Source organism: Camelus ferus, chromosome 34, assembly GCF_009834535.1.
Source record: "Camelus ferus isolate YT-003-E chromosome 34, BCGSAC_Cfer_1.0, whole genome shotgun sequence".
NCBI classification, from domain to species: Eukaryota; Metazoa; Chordata; class Mammalia; order Artiodactyla; family Camelidae; genus Camelus; species Camelus ferus.
In genome coordinates this window covers 1247636-1270690 of record NC_045729.1, presented here as the reverse complement: position 1 = coordinate 1270690, position 23055 = coordinate 1247636, and the positions used below count along the sequence as shown (strand labels likewise).

Here is a 23055-nt window from a genome sequence, read left to right as displayed (position 1 = left end):
CATAAGTTTTTTTTTTCTTGGGGGGGAGGGATTTGAGTTTTAATTAACATGTGGACAAATATAATATTAATTTTTTAAAATTTGAAATTTTCATGAACAAAATCTTTTCTGTAGTATTTCATTATAGTCACTATTCTGTAGCTGAGCCATTGAAGGGAAAAGGATCTAGCCTTTGGTGTAGCTGAGAAATGGTTTGTTGTTTGTTTGTTTTAATTTTATTTTCTGTTGAAGTGTAGTTGATTTACAATGTTAGTTTCAGGTGTACAACAAAGTGATTCAGTTATGCATATATATAGACATGTATTTTCAGATTCTTTTCCATCATAGCTTATTATAAGAAATTAAGTACAGTTCCCTGTGCTATACTATACAGTAGGCCCTTGTTATTTATCTATTTTATGTATAATAGTGTGTATCTGTTAATTCCAAACTCCTAATTTATTCCTCTCCCCTCTTTCCCCTTTGGTAATCATAGTTTGTTTTCTATGTCTGTGAGTCTATTTCTGGTTTGTAAATAACATTTTAATCTTTTTTTAGATTCTACATGTAAGTGATATCATATGATACTTGTCTTTGTCTGACTTACATAATATGACAATCCATCCATGTTGCTGCAAATGTCATTATTTTATTATTTTTATGGCTGAGTAGTATTCCATTGTATAAATATACCACATCTTCTTTATCCAGTCATCTGTTGATGGACATTTAGGCAGTTTCCATGTGTTGGCTATTGTATACAGTGCTGCTGTGAACATTGGGGTGCATGTATTATTTTGAATTAAAGTTCCCTCTGGATATATGCCCAGGAGTGGGGTTGCTAGATCATATGGTAAGACTAGTTTTAGTCTTTTGAGGAATCTCCATACTGTTTTTCACAGTGGCTGCACCAAACTACCTTCCTACCAGCAGTGTAGGAGGGTTCCCTTTTCTCCACAGCCTCTCCGGCATTTATAGTTTGGACTTTGAATGATGGCCATTCTGACTGGTGTGAGGTGATACCTCACTGTGGTTTTGATTTGCATTTCTCTGATAATTAGTGATATTGAGCGTTTTTCATGTGCCTATGGGCCATTTGTATGTCTTCATTGGAGAAATGTTTGCTTAGGTCTTCTGCCCAGTTTTGGATTGGGTGGTTTGTTTTTTTGTTATTGAGTTGTATGAGCTGTTTGTATATTCTGGAAATTTTAAGCCCTTATCGGTCACATCATTTACAAATATTTTCTCCCATTCTGTGGGTTGTCTTTTCATTTTGTTTATAATTTCCTTTGCTATGCAAAAGCTGGTAAGTTTAATCAGTTCCCATTTGTTTATCTAATGGTGTTTTTAAAATCAGATAACTAGAATTCTGCGACTTTTGTATGTTTCTCTTTTCACTTGTTGGCTGGGAATCAGAGCTGAGTGGAAAGCTCAGTTAAAGTGAGTAATTGAGGCCTGGGCAGGATAATGCTGTTTGGTACGCAAGCTATTTGCCCAAGTGAGAAACCTGTTGTCTAAGATCAATTGATTTTCCTAAAGCAAACAGTTGGTAATTCAAAACCAGAGTTGAATTACTGGTTTATATTCTTATCTGCACTGAGCAGAGTTTCCCTGGAACAATTAAGTCATATTGACACAGGGGTCTCATTTCTCAGTCCCAGTAGCTACATCACGTCAGTGTTTGCATTCATGCTTCTCAAGAATATTTGCTGCCTCTCTTTTTTTTTTTTTTTTATTGTCTAAAATTTCACATTTTAACTGCTTTTTTATGTAGGCATATTTTATTTATAATGGCCTCAAACATTTTAAGCAGAGAGTAGAAATAATCATCATAATAAAATACGAATGATGATATAATCCAAATCAGCAGAGACAAAGAAAGCAAAAGAGGCCTGTAGTGTAATGGTTAAAGCATGGGATCCAGAGTCAGATACTCCTGACAGTCAGATAGATAGAACTAGATGAGACAGTGCAAAGCTCTTGGAGTAGTTCATAGGATAAGTGCCCAATAAGCAGTAGTTTAAGGAAAAACAGTGAAATTATAACTTGGTGCCACAGGCATTTTAAAGATTGCGTATTGGGTTGAGGCAAAGTTGAGATTTGGAAAGAAAAAGTGGCCCTCAGCAATTTTTTTAAAATCAAGAAACATGAGCTATAGTAGACAAAAAAAATGCCTAACTTTAACCTGGCTCCTGTTAAGTTTAAGAATTATTTAAAGAACATCACAAATGCCTGATTTAGTTAAATTCTTTGAGAAGGTCTAATTCCAAATTCCAGAGCTGGAGATGGACATGGTCATCACTGGACTTCAGTTTTTAAAATCAGGACATTCAAGGAGCAGCCAACATTGCTTTCAATTCTCTCTCTAATAGGTGGAAAGACTTTTGCTAGCTGAGTGGCAAGAGTGGAAAAGGAATGTTAAAAATACCCACTGGTCTCATTTTATTTTTAAGTCAGAAGGGAAAATTCCTGAAATGTTGCCTGACTTGACTTATCCAGTTTAGAACAGAAGGATCGTTTAGATTGAAAAATAGTAGCCTGCTGGTAAATAAGGGAAATAATACCTTTGAATCTAGGGGCACCTGAATGGCCTTTTATTTCATAAGTTATGTCTCCCCTTCTTAGGATAACCAGGAGAAGGATGGGAGAGATTAGTCTCTAAGGAGGAAAAGAATTTATTATCTCTACCTCCAGAAATAACATTGTAATTACGGGACAGATTTCCACCAAACTGTTTTTAGAAATTGCACATTTTTAACTGATTAGGAAGAACTATGAAGAAAGCATCTTTATAGTTATTTGAAATTCGTAGTTTTTCCAAGTGTTTATTTTTACTTTCCTCCTCCCACTATTCCGCATTTATCAGATGTTTATTGAGCACCTTCTATTGGGCAGATACTGGTCTGGGCACTGGAGATACAGCAAGAAACAAGACAGCATCTTTGTCCTCATGAAGCTTACATTTGAGTGAATGAGATGGACAATAAACATAATTACAATAGTCTGTCATGTTGTAAAATGGGAAATCCTCATGGAGGGATTGGTGTGTTGGGTGTGCGTGATATCAAGAGTGTTGATGTGCTGATCATGTTTGGTTTGAGATGCCTGCTAGATCTCCAAGTGGAGAATAAGAAGGTAACTGGATACGTAAGTTTGGAGCTCAAAGCAGAGGCTGATGCTAGGGAAAGGAATATAGGCGTTATCAGTGAATGCATGACGATCAAAGCCATGGGTCCAGGTGTGATCACCTGTGGAGTGACAAGAGAACACAGCCAGCAGTCAGACCTCAGACACTCCAATATATGGAGGTCAGCAAAGAAAAGGAGTCATTAAAGGAGACTGAGTCTTAGAGATAAATGTGTTTCCAAAAGGGTAAATGAAGAACTGTGTGAGCAAGATGAAACTTAGAACTGATCATTAGATTTGGCAGGATGTAGGGAGGTTGCCAATGAGTGTGGCAAGAGATTTCCCTGGAGTGGAGGGAACCAAGGCCTGATCAGGCTGCAGAGAGAAGGTGAAGAAATGGAGATGGCAGGTATAGACAGATTTAGTTCAGTAATTTGCCAGGAAAGGTGGCAGAGGGATGGGGACACTATTATTTTTGTTTTCTTTGTTATTAGTTTCTTCTGTGGTGGTGGTTTATTTTCATGGGGTTGTGTGTTTGTAAACTGATGATCCTTCAAGAAGGATAAATTGGTGATGAAGGAGAGAGGTAGGATGGATAACTGCGGAAGTTAAGTCCTTGAGCAGGTAAGATCTCTCTTCCTGATATGCATAAAGATGGAAACCTTGAAATGAAAGAAAAAAAAAGATTCTTGTACTGATATCAAGAACCCTGCGTTAGGATAGGGTGCGGATGGTGTGGGAGTAGGGGGAAGGGGGAACTGGGAATCTGAGGAGCCTGTATCAGTACCATTTCCTAGGGAAAGGAACCCCAGGTGGGTAGGGTAGAGTATGGTACCAATTGCGCCCCCCGCCCCCAAAAAGGATTTGAACAAGCCAACTTCCTGGCTCCCTGGGATGAAAACGTGAGCCTGGGCTTTACCGGCAGGAAGCCTGAAGTAAACTGGGATCGCTTCACAACAAAGCACGTTCTTCTAGCTTGTATGTGGCTTCTTTGAAATAGCTTAGTTGATTCCGTACTTTGGTTAACAGTGTGTAAATCTAAAGTGATTTGTTTGTCTGTCTGTGAATGTGTCTTTCCTCTTCCCGCTTCGTCTCTCATCTCGAGCTGAAACAGGAGACAAGACAGTTTCCAGTGTGAATTTCATAGAGGAAGCTGATACAGATCATTATGGCTGGAGAGGGAGTGTCCCTGTGTTTCCTAGTGTCCCTGACAGCATGCAGATGGAGTCTGGCTTACAGTGCTCTGAGTTTGGGAGTGTTTTCCTAGAAATCGCTGAGGGCTTCAGGAGCCTACAGATGAGTTTGTTCGTTTGCTTTTTAGTAGTTTAAATGCTGCCGGTTAATTGGCAGCATTGAGCTGAAGTTGTTCCATTATCGTATTTTTAGTTCATTTTTAGGCACAAATATCTTCCTATATGATCTGATAATACCGATCATTTGCAAGTGATTTTATTGCAGCACCAGTTTGGTTCCCAGGAATGCAGAAGCATGGATCCTCCACTAGACACTTGAAAAGGAAATAATAAGGACTTAGAAATAAATGTTGTCTAGGTTAGTATAACAGACCATTTTGGTGAGGGACCCACTCTTTGAAATCAAATAAGAGACACAAGAAAGAATGCTGGGAGAACCTGTATGACAGAATGAAAAGAATAAAAATCATATCATTGTGTTAATTCCACAGCCACAGATCTATGACGCAAAAGAATCGCTAAAACTAAAGCTTGTCTTGTTGATACATTTATTAGTGTCTTGTTTCTCTTTTTAGATTCCACATTAGAGTGATGTCATATGGTATTTTTTCCCCTTTCTTGGGGGTGGGAAGGGATAAATTGGGAGTTCAAGATTTGCAAATACTAACTAGTATATATAAAATAGATAAACAACAAATTTCTACTATATAGCACAGGGAACTGTATTTAATATCTTGTAGCAACCTATAATGAAAAAGAATATGAAAACAAATATATGTATGACTGAAATGTTACGCTGTACACCAGAAATTGACACATTGTAAACTGACTATACTTCAGTTAAAAACAAAACAAAACTAAACTTGTCCTACACGACATTTATCACAAAGAAATTCTGTTTAGACATTGAGTCAAACTTTCCTGTCTAGATTGCACACAGTTAATGTTGTATGCTCTGCAATTACCCTCTTTCTGTTCCAATCTGGGTTTCATCACGTATTAGCTGTGTGGACTTTGGGCAAGTAACTCCTTTGCACCTCAGAGAAATAGACACAATAACAGTGCCTACCTTAGTGGGGTATTGCTGAGGATAAAATGCAACCACGTACAGAACAATGAGAATGATGTCAGCGACACAGATGAGATTTTTTTTTAATCATAAGATGACTGTCTAGAAAACATAGTGCAACTTGCAGTGTATATTGATCGTTCACTTAATTTTAGGGATGGTGAAATGATAGGGCAGTGATGGCAGACTTATTGAATACTCAAGGATGAGAAATGAAACTCGGGTTTTACCTTGTTTTGTCATTGCCTTTCACTAGGTATTCATTCCATTTACTTTTCAAAATTGTAGTATTTTCATCTTTATTACCTACAGACATATTCTCAGTAAGTGTAGGCCACACCTTATGTAATTGTGAGGATGACATTGCCAACTCAATTTCTAGTCTTTTTGAGCCTGCTGGAACCTATGCAAATTTTCCCTCTTTGAATTTTTTATGTTTACCCCATTTTTTCTGGCTGGAGTAGAAAATTGTCTTTAAAGTTATTGCTGCTACAAAGGAAATTCTAGTCCTCAAAACATCAATTAGACACAACCCTTCATTGCTGTTATATACATTTAAAAAGTTTTCTACACGTATATTAAAAATATTTAAACAAAGTAGAATGGCATAAAGACGACATCTTTCTTCACCACCTGCCCAACCTCCAGTCCTACCCTGTAGAAGGAACCACTTATATTAGGTTTCTGTAACAAATTACCAAATTTTGTGGATTAAAAAATACAGATTTTTAATCTTACAGTTCTATAGTTCAGAAATCCGAAATTTGTCTCACTGGAGCTAAAACCAAGATGTTACCAGGGCTGTATGTTTCTTACTTGAGGCTCTAGAAGGGAGTCTTTTTCTCTTGCCCTTTCCAGCTTCTAGGGGCCACCTGCATTCCTTGGTCCATGGTCCCCTCCTCCGTCTTCAGCATCAAGCTACATCCTTCTCACGCTGCCATCTCTCTGGCTCTCGTCCTCTGCCTCGCTTCCATTTTTCATTGTGCCCACCTGGATAACCCAATCTAATCTCCATACTTCATGGTCAGCTGATGACCAACCTTAACTCAACTGCAACCTTATTCCCTCTTATTACCTAGTTTCCCTCTAGGGCAATTAAAAGAGCAATGAGTCAGTAGATAACATTGCTTAAAGAGCAATTTCCTTCTTTTGTCCGCCTTGTTCAGTTGGTCTGCTTTTCTTCTCTCTGAGCTCTGGAGAGACATTTTTTTCTCCCAAAGCAAAAGCACTGAGATCCAGTCAACGCTTTGACGGAGACCCATCCCTTGTTCCTTAGACTACATCCTGCTCAGGCTGCCATAACAAACCATCACAGACTTGGGATGCAGCAGACAGCAGAAATAGACGTTATCTCACAATTCCGGCCCCGAGGTCCAGGGGCAGCCGATTTGGTTCCTGGCTTGCTGCGCCCCCAGCTGGCTTTTCCTCTGTGCTCACAGGAGGAGAGCCAGCTGTCATTGCTAAGGGTACTAATCCTGTCCGGCCACAGCCCCTCCCCCATGACATCATCTAACCTTAATTACCTCCCAAAGGCCCCATCTGCAGATACCATCGCCCTGAGGGGGTTTGTGCTGCTTCAACATAGGAATTCACCCGGGAAGCAATTCAGGCTGTAACAGTCATCTGGATGGAGTTTGAAAAAACTCTTATCCAGGCCAAAGCGCATCTCTTTTTAAAGTAGTAGAAGCATAATTGCTAATGTGACCCTTTTTAAATGGTCACTTATTCTACAGATATTTCTTGTTTGTGCCGTGTGACTCACCGGCTTAAAGCTCTCCTAGTGATGAAGAGCGCTGAACCTGGGGAACAGAGCCATTCTGCCCGCTGTGCTCTGTGAGGCCGTGGCCAGGCACCTGGCTACCTGCTCCTTGCTGCCTCCCTGAGGGCCTCTGTCCCTGCTTCTCACTCTCCCTGCAGCGCCTTGCCCCAAGGCGGCCAGCTCATGCTCATCGTTCAGGCTCCCACTAAACGTCATCCGTCTTAGGACGTCCCTGACACCCAGTCACAGCTGTGTATTCCTTGGGCTTGCTGGTCTGGGCCAGAGGCTTTGCTGGATGTAAAAAAAGACAAAGACCGGGAGCAAAAAGCCAGGCTTATTACAGCGTTAGCCTTAAATGTGGGCGGGTGTGTGTGTTAGCAAGAATACCTAGCATGTCCTGAACACCTGCTGTGTGTGAAGCACTATGCCAGAGGTTCAGCATTATTTCTCTAATCTAATCTTTACAGCGGCCTCTGATGCACGTATGATTGTTATCCTCACTTTACGTCAGGTCAGCAAACTGCAGCTTAAGGCGGTCAACTCACTTGCCAAAGGCCGTACACGACCAGGTATAGAGCTGGGAGTTACCCATTTTCGTTGGGCTACAGACTTTAAGCCCAATAAGATTTCCCTTTGGCCAAATGATTGACAAGACTCAGTAAGACAAAGTATCTTTATTTTTAAAAATTGAGACAATAATAGATCAGAAGGAATATTGTGAAAAGAGGCAGTGATGATTAATGAAGATAAAGGTGTTTTGTGATCGGACAGACCTGAGTGTGAGCTCTGACCCCGCCACCCGCTGGTTCTGTCACCGTGGATTAAAGACTTCTCTTATCTTCCGTTTCTTGCCTGTAAAAAGGAACTTATGATTACATGAGCAAAGAAACACTGGCACTGACAGATTCTCAATGTTAGTTTGATTTTCTTGAATAATATTAACAAAATTCAGGTATCTCTTCTGTGCAGTTTAGCACTAAGCGCAAATAAGCATCGAATAATCTCTTTTTAATGGGTTTATAGCACTTTAAGCTTGCCTTCTGAATGTCATCGTAAGTCTGGTGACTGAGACACTGGGCAGTAACTCAGTAGGAATATTTATTACAGTTGTTCACTTTGATTTTTTAAACGCTATTTAATTTTATGTTTGCTTAAAATTGACTTGTTTTAAGCCAGTCATAACTTGGGCCCCAGGCATATATTAATTTACAATTGTGATTGATCCAAAATCTTATTACTTAGATTTATATCCTCAATTCACTAATGAAAGATATTAAAATAATGTTGAATAAAATATATGGATAGTAATAAAATAATACAATATAGCTTCAAAATCTGAATATAACTGTGATAGTATTTGTGTTGTGGCTGATTCTTTACAAAAAGCAGTTCCAGGTTACTGAAAAATCCATGTTTTAAAAGCCTATCAGTCTAATGTTTCTGGAAAATGTAAGCTTTACCGAAAGTTTTCAACTTTCATAGAAGTGAAAGTAAGTAAGTGAGGTACCACTAAAGAATCAAAGACATCTCACACATAATTGTATTAATTAAATGGTGGGAACATATATTATCTCACTATTTAACTCAGTAAAATGTTAAGTAGGGAAAACAAAGAAGGTGATTATCAGGAGGCTTTAGGTAAAACTGTAACAAGATTTAAAAAAAAATGAACTATTTCTCCCACATACACACTGAGGGTTCATTTGGCTGATAGTGATTCGAAATATATATTTTGTAGTATTTCTTTGGCCGTGGCCCACACACTAAAGGCAGACATTTCTCAGTTAGTCATTTTCAGGTTTGTTGCCTAAGATGCTAATTGAAATTCAAGGCAGGGAAAACTGCGTCACCAACTTTTGTGTGACAGTGAAAGGCTTTCTCATTAGACTTAGCTCGGTATAAAAGCTTCTCCTCCCTGCCGCCTGAGAGGGACCCTGTGTGTGAAGTGTGTCCAGTGGGGTCTTCAAAAGCCATGTAGACACCAGGCGCTCACCAGCCGGAAGCCCTCGTGCTGTCTCCGCAGCAGTGAGCCCTGAGCAGCAGGTGCCAGAAAAAGATGCCCAGCGCACTTTCCAAAACTCTTTCCCAGGGCTGGGGGAAGGGAGCCACCCTGGGGGCCCCTGTGCGGAGCTCCGAGTCTCCAGGGAGGGAAAGCACGTCCTTATCCCCCAGACGCTCCCTTTCCTCCCTGAATTGGAGTCTTTTGAACCTCAGAGCCACATACCACACTGCTCGGAGCCGGAGGCTCCCACAGCCCCTCGGTCCTCTCTTCACCGTGAATTCAGCCTGATTTGCAGAGGACCATCCACTTTCCCCTTGCATGTTTTAGTCTTTTACTTTCAATTTGTTTTCTTTGGCTTTCTGCCTGAAGCCAGGAGACAAAGTCAGTCAGAATGTGTTAATGAAAAGAGCTCAAAAAAGAAAAAAAAAAAAAAAAAAGAGCTCAAACTTAGGATCTGGGAGATTTGGATCAAAACCTAGGACTATCATTTCCTACCTCTGTGAATTACCCCAGTTTCCTTCGTCTCTCTGGGCTTCAGTTTACTGATTATTGTAGTAGAATAGATACCACAAGTTCTTTTTATTTAACTATTTGTCCTGCATTTAACTACCAACTACTAATATTATGCATTTGTTATATGTGGTTGAATCATAGCATTCTTTTGCTGTCTTTTTATGCCTGAGAAATTTCTTTCCTCTGCCTGGTACGTCCTATGTAAGTGGCGAAAACAACTTTTATTAAAACATTAAGTAATCAAGTTTTCCCACTTCAATGGCACTGTAATGGATTGAAAAATTCACTTTGAGCGACTGTAGAATAAGTAATGACAAAAAAAAACATTTTATAAAAGAAAATGTAAAAGAATGAGAAAACTACAAGACTTAGAGACTATTTATAACCTTCACCTGCCAAGAAGGATAAAAGTTACTGAGTATATTTATTCGATTTATGTATACCTTTCATATATTTCCAATCTAAACTGAATTTCTGCTAAGAGAGTAGTATTCAAGTATTTCTTTTGTTCATCTTGCCTTATGGTACTTTGTTTGGTTTTAGGAGTCTGTCTGCAAAGATGCAGTTTGTAGAAACATATTCCAATGATTTCTTACTGTTACAGAGTGCATGAAAAAATGCCTCAGAGTATTATCTTAGGAAGGCAAAAAAATTCTGATGCAACTTGTAGCCTTGACACTCGGCTTCCCTGCAGGGCTGACTTGTATGGTCTGCCTTTTGCGGATGGAGCAGCTCACTGTCTCCTGACTGTTCAAGGTGTGAGCCAGGGGGGCTACGCCTCGTCTTCTGTGCAGTGTCTTCCTGGGCGGCTGCTGGAATTCATTATTTATTGCCCTCCACTCTCCTCGCCTCCATTTCTGTTATGTTTGCTTTTCCTAAAGTTGCAGCAGTTACACAGGGTCAGATCATTGAGAAGACTCACCGGAGTCCAAAGGGTGTGTTCATATAAGGTTTTGTAGGGGTGGAAAACTTTCCTTCTTCCCTTCTAAGTTCATTGGCTGGTCTTATCATTAAATTGACATAAGACAGATTAACAGAAGAAAACTGTAAGGGAGCCCCATAAAAATATGAGACTCCCCAGCAGCCAAGTAATCAAGGCTTATGTACCATTCCGAGCTAAGAGGGCGGAGGTAGGGGTCTGGAGCTTCAAAGGGGAGGAAGACAATTCACAGAAGATGAGAAGAGCAGGGGTTTGGCAAACAAATGTTGGCCACGCTATGCAGACAGGTCTTTTTTTTTTTTTTTTTTTTTTTTTTTTTGTAATTGAAGCACAGTCAGTTTACAATGTTGTGTTACTTTCTGGTGTACAGCATAATGATTCAGTCGTACGTATACATACATATATTCGTCTTCATATTCTTTTTTGTTATAGGTTATTACAAGATATTGACTCTAGTTCCCTGTGCTATACAGTATGAACTTGTTTATCTATTTTATACATAGTAGTTACTATCTGCAAATCTCGAACTCCCAAGTAATCCCTTCCTACCCCTTCCCCACCACTGGTAAACCATAAGTTTGTTTTCTATGTCTGTGAGTCTGTTTCTGTTTTGTAAATAGATTCATTTGTCTGTCTGGGTTTTTTTCTTTAGATTCCACATATAAGTGATATCATGGTATTTTTCTGTCTCTTTCTGGGTTACTTCACTTAGAATGATGATCTCCAGGTCCATCCATGTTGCTGCAAGTGGCATTATTTTATTATTTTTTATGGCTGAGTAGTATTCCATTATGTAAATATACCACAACTTCTTTATCCAGTCTTCTGTCGATGGGCATTTAGGTTGTTTCCATGTCTGGGCTATTGTAAATAGTGCTACTATAAACATTGGGGTGCATGTATCATTTTGAATTAAAGTTTCCTCTGGATACATGCCCAGGAGTGGGACTGTTGGATCACATGGTAAGTCTATTTTTAGTCTTTTAAGGAGTCCCATTCTGTTTTCCAAAACGAGCGGCACAAATTCCTTTGTGAGCAAAATTTTCATATCACATCTTAGTTCTTGCGGGATCATGAAATATCATCACTGCTTTGAAATTACGGTTATTTCTTAAATCTGCCACTCGGTTTGATTACACATTCCACTAATAAAGAAGCACATGTCTTACTGTATCAGTTATGTGTTAAGGTGTAGCAAATTGCCCCAAATATTAAGGGCTTAAAATAATACCCATGATCCTGTGGATCAGATATTTGAGCTGTACTCAGCTGGGTGTACCTTACAGACTAGCGTGGGGCCACTCCTGTGGTGCCGTCATCTAGCAGCTCAGCTGAGCCAGATAGTTCGACACGTCTCAGTCCGGCACCGGGCAGCCGGCGCGGACTGCGGGCTGGGCCCGGGCTCCAGCAGGCTGGCTGGGGCTGCTTCACGGGTGGCCTTGTTCCAAGAAAGAGCAAGCGCTTCAAGGCTTCTGGGGACCGAGGCTTCCCCTGCGTTCTGTGGGTCACAGCAAGTCAGAGGCCAGTTCAGAGTCGGTTTGAGCAGAAACTCCACAGCGTGTGACCGCAGAGAAGTGTGATTAACTGGGGGCCACTACTGTAACCATCTCCCTGATTGCCATATCATAATCTTAAAAAATATTGTATTAGCTTAAATGTAACATAATCAGTGTCCTTGGTAATCCTGTCTTTTTTTTTTTTAACATTTTTTTATTGAGTTATACTCATTTTACAATGTTGTGTCAAATTCCAGTGTAGAGCACAGTAATCCTGTCTTTTACACTGGAAGGGAGGAAAATTTCCTTCCACCCTCTTCGGTTCTGCGACTGGAACTAAGAATTAAACTGACATAAAACAGATTAACAGGGGGGAAAAAAGCTTGCAGATTTATTTAATTTTTTTACTTGTACATGGGAGCCTTCAAAGGGAAAAGGAAGAGCAGAAAAGGTCATTAAGGCCCCAAGGCTTATGTAGCTTTTTACACAAAGAATGATAAATCCGGGGCTGTGACAAGACAAAGGGGCTTGGGTGACAGGCAGTGTATCGTGGGACAGTGAGGAGGAAGTATGTGTGGGAAACCAAGGAAGGTGATTTTAGCAGGTCTGTCTGTCTGGGTCATTTTGGCATAGACTACCCGTCTCTGGTGATGAGAACGTTATCTTCCTGGTCCGGGGGGGCACCTCCCTCCAGGGAAATTTCATGTCCTGCTTTTAGGTAGAAAGGAGGAGGACAGAGAGGCCTTCCTCCCTCTGCTATTTGTCAAGTGCTTTCAGCTCAAAACGGTCAATGTACCAAAGTGGCATATTTTGGCCTGGGAGGTTCTGAACCCTTTCGATGTCCCTTAGAATATTATTCTGAGAAGAGGTCCATTGGCTTCACCAGGTGGTCAGAAAGGGCCATGGCACAAATGGGGTTAAAGACCCCTGATCTGGAGGCAAGGAATTGTGGGAGGCGGGATGCAAACGCCTGAGGGCCGGAGCCACTGGCAGGCCCACCACGGGGAGGGAGTGGAGGGGATCTCTGTGGCTGCAGCCGGGTGACTGAGGCCAGAGTGGCTGGACCAAGGCAGTTGGAAGACTTTGAAACTTGCAGAGGGGATCTCCCCACCAGCCCTGAGTATGGAAAGTTGGTATTGTATGCATACTAACTTTATTTTATGTTTCATAATACATTGTGGCTATCTTTCCATTCTAGTGCATAAAGCTTTTTTTCTTGTTCTTTTTAATAATTTTATAATGCTCCACTAAGAGATGCATGATCATTTATTTCACTGATCCCCCATTAGCAAACATATAGATTGTTTCCAATTTTTTTGTGTCCATATACCTGGATTTCTTTTTCTTCATTTACCTCTAAGAAAATTTACTTAATGATTTTTAGTGGGGAGAGGGTATAGCTCAGTGGTAGAGTGTGTGCTTAGCATGCAAGAGGTCCTGGGTTCAATCCCCAGTACTGCCATTAAAATCAATCAATCTAATTACCTCCCCCCTCCACCACCAAAAAAAACTAAGAAAAAAGAATGATTTTTAGGTGTACAATTGCTAGATTATGTTATGTGTACGCGCTTTTAAAGTTTGATCGAGATCACTAAATTGCCATTCAAAAAAGGTGGTACCGATTTATAATCCATGAGGTGTTTTTTATTATGTTTTAACTGCCAAGACTTCATTCTACACTTCACAAAATCAAGGATAAGAACCTTTTGTATTGACTGTTTATTCTTTCGTTGCAGAACAATGAGATGTTGGAGCTACAGAGAATACGGATGAAGGATGAAATACGAGAATACAAGTTCCGGGAGGCCCGCCTCCTTCAGGACTACACCGAATTAGAAGAAGAGAACATCACGTTGCAGAAGCTGGTGTCCACATTAAAGCAGAACCAGGTAAGGTTTAAAAAGTTTTTTGGCGACACTCCAGATAGATCCACACCTTCTGACCCCTGAGGTTACGTCTTCTCTAGGAAGGAAACTCGAAATTTGCTTCCATCTCCATACGTTATTTACGTGCTGAACTTTCCCAGCCGTCTTATTTCAGCTAAAATGTAGAAGGCAAACCTAGAAGTAGTATAAATACCAGTAAAGCTTTATTGGATAAGAAAACATTTTCTTTATACTTTAGCTCTATATTAATTTATGTTTGGAGGAAGCTAAATGTATTGTAACCAGTTTAACCTGAGACTTATTAAAAGCCTGAGTTTATAAGCTTGTTTTGTGCGACAAGCTTAAGCTCTCCCTGCGATCTCAATTAGCCTCTCCCTCTCTCTCCCCACCTCTCTTTCTCTCTCTCGCTTAAATTGTTTTCAAACTATACAGGGAAAAGGATTATGAAATGTAAAGTGGTAAGGACAACGTTATACAAAAGAAAATTCCTGATTTCTTTGTTCTGCTGTGACCTGACTAGAAAGAGTACATGTGTACGTTTAAATAATCTGGGGGGCAGTGAGGCTTCGACGGCTTAACCGTGTCATTTTCCCGATCGGTTTGCCCTGGGGTTTGTTACAGTCACTAGTAAGAGCACTCCTGAATCTGTGCTTTTAGTAGAATTGACTTGTGCATACAATTCACAGGTTGTTCAGCAAAGGTGAACTGGATTTCAAGGTCTTTCCAACGTGGTTCCTCAACCACAACCCTGTTTTGGTCTAAACACCGTTACAACCTCTCAGGTTAGGTCAAGAAACTGTGCCAGGCACCGTGCTAGGCACTGTGCTAGGCTAGAGAGGTACCAGAATCCGTAAGGCAGGATTCTTGCTTTCAATAAACTTAGAGGCCAGCCCAGATGTGTGCCTTCACTTCCTCTCCCTCTCAAGTTGGTATCTCCATCCAGAGCTGTTTCAGTTGACCCTTCGTATCTATGGGTTCACAGATTCAGCCAACCATGGATTAAAAAAAAGAAAAAGAAAGGAAGAAAAAAAGAGAAAGAAGGAAGGGAGGGAGGGATAGGGAGGGAAGAAATGAAAAAGAAAAAAAGAAAAATTTTAGAAAACTCCAAAAAGCAAAACTTGAATTTGCCTGACACTGGCAATATTTACATAGCATTTACGTTGCATTAAGTGTTATAAGTCATCTAACCATGATTTAAAGATGTGCCAGTGTGCGTAGGTTATATGCAAATACCACACCACTGTATACGAGGGACTTGAGCATCCACGGACTTTGGTGACTGCTGGGGCTCCTGGAACTGATCCCTCAAGGATACTGAGGGACAACCGTGTGGTTTTGATACATATAAAGATAAAGAGGGGAAAGGAAAAATCCAGAAAAAAGGAAATCCATGTACTGGCACAACTGAAATCTGATTTCTGATCGTTGTCACTCCACCCAGCTCTGCAGGGTTGGGAAGCAAGCTGTCTGCTAAGGAGTGTGGGGGTTAGTTTCAGACAATTAAAGGAGGGTTACCAGGATGGCCCATGTGTTTTTACCATGAAGCACTGAATCACTGTGTGCGTGCCGAGGGCTGGTGGTACTGTGGGGTCCCAGGTCATGATTTGTTTGGGATCAGTGACCTCACAGTGGAGAAAATTAGAAGATTTAAAAAAAAAAAAAAAAAACATCTCAGGGCGGGGAGGGTATAGGCAAGTGGTAGAGCACATGGTTAGCATGCATAAGGTCCCGGGTTCAATCCCCAGTGCCTCCTCTAAAAATAAATAAGCCGGATTACCTCCCTCTCCCCACTTAAAAAAAATAGTGCTTCTCGGAAATGTCTTGAAATGAGAAGGGTATTTTTTGTGTTTGTTTTTGTGGTCGCTGATGAACAATGTAAAGGACTTGAAGCAAGTTTACTGAAGGGCAAACATTTAAAGTGGGCATTACTCCTGACTCCTACAGATCGTCCGTGCCCTGGGCACAGGCAGGAGTGCGGCCAGACAGCCTCCCACCTGCGCTGCACGTGCTAGACCCATTGACTCGGGAAGCCCATGTAGGCCAGTAGTAGGTATTGTTGACAGACTGCCGAGGTATCCCGTGAGTATTCATCGCCCAGCTGTCCCGCCTGTGGGAATTCGTGCCATCAGTCTGGCTCGTTGCTGTTTATGGCTTACTCATGCCCTCCCACCAGTCACTGAAATGTGGAAATCAAATGTTTAACTCAGAAAGTTGAAAAAAAACAGGAAAATGTATACATCTCTTTAATTCTGTTTTTTAGGTGCAATATGGTAATTTTCCCAATTAAGGGTCTAATTAATTAATTTGAAATCATTTCCTATACCAAGGGCCGTTCTGGCTTATTCCCTGACAAATGGGCGCACTGCGGTGTCACAGGCCTCTCCCAGTTACGCAAATGCCGGGGTTTGGTTCCCTTTTTTTCCTGCTGTTGGTCTTTATTCATAGGATTCAGCATCTATCATAAACTCTCTTCCTAATTAACTAAGTATGAAGTATAATGTTTTATGTACGAATGCCACACATTTTTTAAAAAAGATATGACAGTGGCTGGTTTTCAGTCTCAAAATTGGTCTGAATGTTGCTTTGTGCTGAAGCCCCCTGGACAAAGCGTGCTCTCCCGTCTGGTGTGAGGTTTCTCTAAACAGCAAAACTTCCCGGATTGTAAAATGCTTAGTTCAAAGAACTAGAACATTATCGTCTCCTGAAGTTCCATTTTCCTTGTAACTGTTTATTGATTATTTTCTAAATAATTGTTTAAATACCACTTTTTACTCCCTATATAGCTCCTATATATTAGTTTGTTTCCATCTCTTTTTGTTAAATTATGACACCCAGAACACGGCCTGGCCTATAGTAGGCATTAAATAAATATTTGTTGAAACAATGAGTAAATCTTTTCCTTTATAATTCAACTGAGAAGGAAACTAAAATTTAAGATGATTATAATTAGGGAGGGTAGGCACTGCTCAGTGGTAGAGCGCATGCCTAGCATGCACGAGGTCCTGGGTTCAATAACCAGGTACCTCCATTAAAATTTTTTTTAAAATTAAGATTATTCTAATTAACCATACCAATTGTTATTTGTGATCCTAAGTATGAAATACGTGGAACCTCAAAGAATTGACTCTGAAGACTTTAGCCACGTTCCTCTGTGTGCTGATTTGGTTCTGTGACCCAACCTTTTAAGTAACGTTTTATACCTTTATACTTTTTCAAACCAATATATCTGAAAGAAGTACAGTAAACAGCAGCAGCCATAAGAAGAAGTCAACTCCCAGTTCCCCAACAGACCACCAGAAAAACCTGCTGATGAAGCAAAGCTGTTTCTCAGCTCTCGCAGTAAGAGACCACCTCGACAGCGCGTTAGTAGTGTCTCGAATTGGGGTATCTACAGGAAGGATGTTCATAGAATTTTTTAGGCTCTGGACTGGATGATTTTAAGGTGGGTCTTGCACGGTGGGGAACTGGTTGGGATAGACAGGGTTTTTGACATCATGGCTTAGAGTTGAGAGGCACAACAAAGGGAAGGTCTTGATGCGAGTCCTGGGTAAGCTACTGCAGTTCAGTCGCATCTTCCAGGAGCAAGTATTTCCCAAAAGCAACTAAGTTTTTTTATGCCAAGTCCCAGTATCGGTTACCACAGGGGCAGGACATTTTGCCTGGTTCCAGTAGTACTTAACCTGGGGCAGGAAATCATGTTAGTTTCAGTTTTTAGAGTTGAGACGGTGGGAGGAAGGGAGAAGTAATAAATTTCATGTCTCTAGTATCTCCTATATTGAACTAAAGCACTCAGTATTTGTTACCTAAGCACTGAAAAACCCTAGTTTTCAATTAACAATTCAACTGTATTTTTATTTTGAAGAATATTTCCTCTAGGAATATATTTCTATATCAGGTAATAATATCATAGGGGACCCTGGGGGATCAATTCAGTTTGATTTCATTTAACCAGTGTTTCAGGGGTCTCTTTCTTTTTTTCTTTTTTTTAAGTATAGTCAATTACAATGTGTCGATTTCTGGTGTACAGCATAATGTTTGTATACATATACATACATATATTCATTTCCATATTCTTTTTCATTATAAGTTGCCAAGATATTGAAAATAGTTCCCTGCGCTATAGAAAAGAAATTTGTTTTTTACCTGTTTTATGTATAGTAGTTAGTATTTGCACATGTTGAACTCCCAATTAATTTATCCCTTCCCACCCCAGGAGTATCCTTCTATGAGGCCATGTACTTTTTGAAGGACAAAAGACATGATCACTGGCCCCAGGAGCTTCAAGTCCCAGTAGGGAAGGCCGGTGGTAAATTTAGCTATCCATATAATTGAGTATTAAAGCTATGTGTTAGGTGTGGCCCTACAGGTGCAGAGTGAGATCTTTAGCATTCCTAAACTCTGAAAAGATTGTGTACCTATCTCCAGCCCTCATGTAGTTAAAAATAAAAAGAATTACTAAACTCTAAAGTTGCTATAAGGAATCCCAACAAAGTACTGATTTTTCTCATGGTGTCTACTTTGATGCTGTCTTTAAGATGCCAGACACCACCCTTTAAGTGCCTTCTCATTCTGTTTCTTGGTGCCTCCACTTTGCTGGGGCTCTAGTCATGATGCAGCCTGGCAGTGATGACACGAGAAGGGAGTAACTGACATTGTTACACTTTTTTCTAGTTTATTTTTTCATTCACAATTGTTTATTCAGCAGATGCTTACTAAGGGCAGAATTCTGTTGAAACACTACGAAGGAACATCGAAGCACTCTGAGGCACACCTCGGTGCCTAAAAAGTATTTCCTCTAAGCAACTGTGGATATAAAATATTTATGGAAAGGTGGCATGTGGTACCATGGAAAAGCCTCCAAGCAAAGCATGTGGACTCAGAGTGGAGATCCATCTCACCTGTGGACTTTCACAACCAAGAGGGCGTTTGAACAGACCCTTATTTGGTTGTAACTGGAAAGAGTACTATATTGATAACAGTATATCTGTATTCTTTTCCTTAAAAATCGCCTTTATTACCACCCCTACAGAACACCTGTTGTTAACATTTTGTTAAATTTCCAGTTGATCTCTTGTATTGCATACTTGCAATAATACATTATCCTTTTTCACTCAAAGTGATATTCATTTCCTGTGTCATTACAAACCCACTGGTGATACTGTTTTTGATAACTAGGGTTCTGTCATGTTACTCAGAAATTATTTGTTCAAGGGAATATGGCTGTGCTTTAAAAAAAAATTATTTCTTAGAGATAGATCCCAAAGTATGTGATACCCAGGAGTTAAAATAATCCAGCTAGGGGAGTGAATGGAAATACGGATGAAAGGAAGGTGACCAGGAGTTGATGATTGTTGAAGCTGAGTGAGTGGTGGGCACTTGGGGCTCATTGAGCTCTTCTTGCTGCTGGGTATTTTCACATTACCCACAGTATAAAGTTTTTTTTTTTAAAGGAAAACATCGCATCATGTGATTGTAGATGTGTGTGGCAGATTTAGATTGTTGTTCTCAATTCTTTACTCTCTCCCTCTGCCGCATCCCCTGGCAGTGCCCTGGGAGGGGCAGGGTAAATTGGCCGGCTCCACTGACAGAGGTCTTGGTCATGTGACTCTCTCTGAGCAGTGGAAGGTTAGCAGACCCGATGGTGTGCAGATTTCAGGCGTGCTTGCCTGGTCTGACTAATCCCCTTACCCTCCTGTATCATCATGAGAAAAACATGCTCCAAGAAGTGTGACCCTTCAGTTTGGTCCCAAAACAAAAGATGGACAGCAGCACACAGTCTGAAGCCTGACGCCAAGTCTGTCCAACCTGCGGCGTGAAGCAGGGCTCCTGGGGCTGGCACACAGTCAGTCACCCGGTCACGTGGGGATCTTCCTTGCAGCTCTGGTTGCGTAAGAGATCTGCCAGTTTCCAGTGGGTTTTCTGTGAGAGTTGTTCCACATGGAGATGTATTTCTGACGTGTTTGTTGGGAGGAAGTGAGCTCCACGTCCTCCTACTCTGCCATCCTGACCCACCTCCATGCGTTTTTTAAATTTTTGCCTAATTGGTAGTTATTCCAGATTCTGTCCTTAAGGGCGTGAAGTTTGCTTTCTCATCTTACTCCCAAACATATTTTATTGTGATTATATTCTTATTGTGATCTTATAATTAACTTAGCCCTGAGTATAAAAATTTCCTCATTATTAATAATTAAATAAAGTAATAGTGATATAAACTTTTCTTGGATTGTGAATACTTTGATGAACTATTACAAAAATATTCTTGATTTATTAGCCAAACCGTGCCCCCTTTTGACCACTGGACCCCATAAAAGAAGTCCTAAGAGAGTTCCTTTCTCATCTCTGCTAAGAATTGAATTTATATATATATGGATATATAATATCTAAAGAAACCATCCTATGTTACCCTAGCAGTGTACTTCCATGTACTTTATAGATTTATTTTGTAGACGTCTAATTTTTTCATGTCCACTGGCGTGTTTAATGGCAGTTTTGTCAGACCCAAATTTTAGTTTTATGAATCTTCTTTATCCTGTCTGATTCAGGTCGAATATGAAGGCTTAAAGCATGAGATTAAGCGGTTTGAGGAGGAGACAGTTCTGCTGAACAGCCAGCTGGAAGATGCCATCCGACTGAAGGAGATCGCCGAGCACCAGCTGGAGGAAGCCCTGGAGACCTTAAAAAATGAGAGGGAGCAGAAAAATAGCCTGCGGAAGGAGCTCTCGCAGTACATCACCCTTGGCGACAACCACATAGGCATCTCGGTAGACGGACTCAAGTTTGCTGAGGATGGGGCTGAACCAAACAACGATGACAAAATGAACGGGCACATCCACGCGCCCCTCGTGAAGCTGAACGGAGACTATCGGACTCCCACTTTGAGGAAAGGAGAGGCCCTGCACCCTGTTTCTGACTTATTCAGTGAGCTGAACATTTCAGAAATACAGAAACTGAAGCAGCAGCTCATGCAGGTAAGAAGTTGGTTTAGGGCTGCGAGAATGAATTTTTTTGTAGATTGCGTGTAGTGTGTTGTGGGATTTCTTATTGTCACGTCTTAGTTCCGGATTACTTTTTAAAATAGTGCTTCTGTAAGTAGCAACTTTGAAAGTACAGTATTTTAGAAACACACAACAAAAGAGGTGGTGAAGAGAAATCTCTCATTTGCATTGCTTTACAAAATTCATCTCTTAGAGCCACAAAATAGATGGCAATCAGGTGTGAGGGGAGAAAAGACAGTATCTTGATGCATTTCTGAGAAAGGAATTCAAAAGCTTTCCATACAAGGCAGAAAATGAAGTCTTCCATCACAGGCAACACTACGTATAGCTTTAAGATTAATCGTTAACACTTCACAGCAATACTTTGGGCTTTAAAAGACATGAAGGGCTTTCTATATACAAACCAGCCAGGAGAGTGTGATTACAAATACAGAACAGGTGTAAATCTGAAACTAACAAGTTCTTATTCCAACATTAGCTAAACCTTAAATTTTTAGCATCTTCAAATCAAGTACCTTGTGGAGAATCCCGGCCTTTAAATTTATCTCATACTGAAATGACTTTCTAGTGTAGAGTTTGCCTCCGAGACATATTTCATCCAGTGCTGATGGAAATGTTGTCTGAGGACCAGCATCCCAGCCACCACCACCGCCTGGGGGCTTCTGAGGATGGCAAATTGTTGGACCCACACAGATCTCCTGAGCCAGGAATCTGGTTCAACAAGCTTGTTAGTTGATCACGTCTGTGGCTTTTTCTTCATCTGTTACTCCCCCTCAAGGTTCTTTGCATCTGATAATTAGAGGTCTTAAGACTCTGGCAATCATACTAGTTTTATAGCAAACAGGGCTTAGAATTTCCTGCCAAGATGGAAATGACTGAAAAAGGTAACTAACAGAAATAACAAGACTAGGGAACCAATGAAATTAATTTATTATTAGGTTTATTTTTAATACTATATCAAGAGTTAATATATCCTTTAACTTTTACCTGCCCAGAGCTTTAGGCTGCTGAAAGAGAATTAGTGAGAATTCATTTTCTCAATGTTTAATTTGAATCAAGGCAAGAGGACATGGCCACTGGAAGGAAATTAATTTCATATGGACTCACCTGACTGCAAAGTCCAGTTCTGTGCAGATAACACTTTTCTATGTCTTTTTGCTCAGTTCACACTAATACACTCAGGTGGGTGGAAAACATATTTCCTAGTGAAAAGATTTTGCATGACATATTTATAAGAATTTGTGCCCCCCAAATTGAATAGAATTAATATAAAATTTTCCTTAAACTATCATGTTGGTGGCTTTGGGATAAAAAAATAATGGGTTGAAGCTTTTTATTTCTTTTTCAATTTCTTTTTTTTAATTCTGGTGACAGAGTAGAATATATTAGGAAGAGGGGCTTTTATGCATAAAACAGCCCAACAGTTTTCAACCAGGTCAGCTATTGGTTGAAAGCTCAGAGTTGTTTTCAGCTTTAATCCTAAATGTAATCTGAGCTGGGTAACACAAAAATCCAAAAAAGAGATGTAGTTTAATAAAAAAAAAGAATGGTAGAAAACAAGTTCTCAGCAAGAGAGAGGTTCTCAATGGGGACCACGTTGCGTTTGGGATGGGCTTTGTCCTCGTTGTCTGGGACTGTCTGATAAATTACAGGAAGTTTAGCATCTCTGGTCCCAACCGATTAAATGCTTGTTACACCTCACAGATGGGGTGACCAGAGATGCCCACGCATTTCAAGTGCTCCAAGGTCGACCTCTAATTAAGAATCATTCTTAGAGAGATATCACTTTACTCTCCCATATTACACTTCCTCAAAGTGTCATAAAGGTTTATGAGGCAATACACATAAAGCGCTTAGAACAGGGCCAAGCACATGGTGAATGCTCCATCATCATGAACTGTTACCACTGTTTCTGCTCCGTAGTCTTTACTTCATTAAGCACTCAGTTTATTTAGCCATTATTAATAGTATTAACTGTTATTGTTGGATAATTAGTTCAAGGATAGTCATCTCAGATGGGAGGAATGTGGTCGCTAATAGGAATACAGAAAGGTGGCAGTTAAGTATCAGGGCGTGAAAAGGAATGTTCATTAAGCA

General features: G+C 40.4%; 1 protein-coding gene across 8 annotated transcripts in view; it reads left to right on the top strand.

Moving 5' to 3' along the window:
• BICD1 (BICD cargo adaptor 1) overlaps window positions 1–23055 on the top strand; it is a 172536-nt gene that overhangs the window by 97934 nt on the left and 51547 nt on the right. For all 8 annotated transcript variants that reach the window (XM_032472996.1, XM_032472999.1, XM_032472998.1 and 5 more), the window contains exons 3-4: window positions 13814–13966; window positions 20506–20931. In XM_032472996.1, coding sequence (XP_032328887.1) covers window positions 13814–13966; window positions 20506–20931 — 579 coding nt within the window. The remainder of the gene's footprint in view (window positions 1–13813; window positions 13967–20505; window positions 20932–23055) is intronic.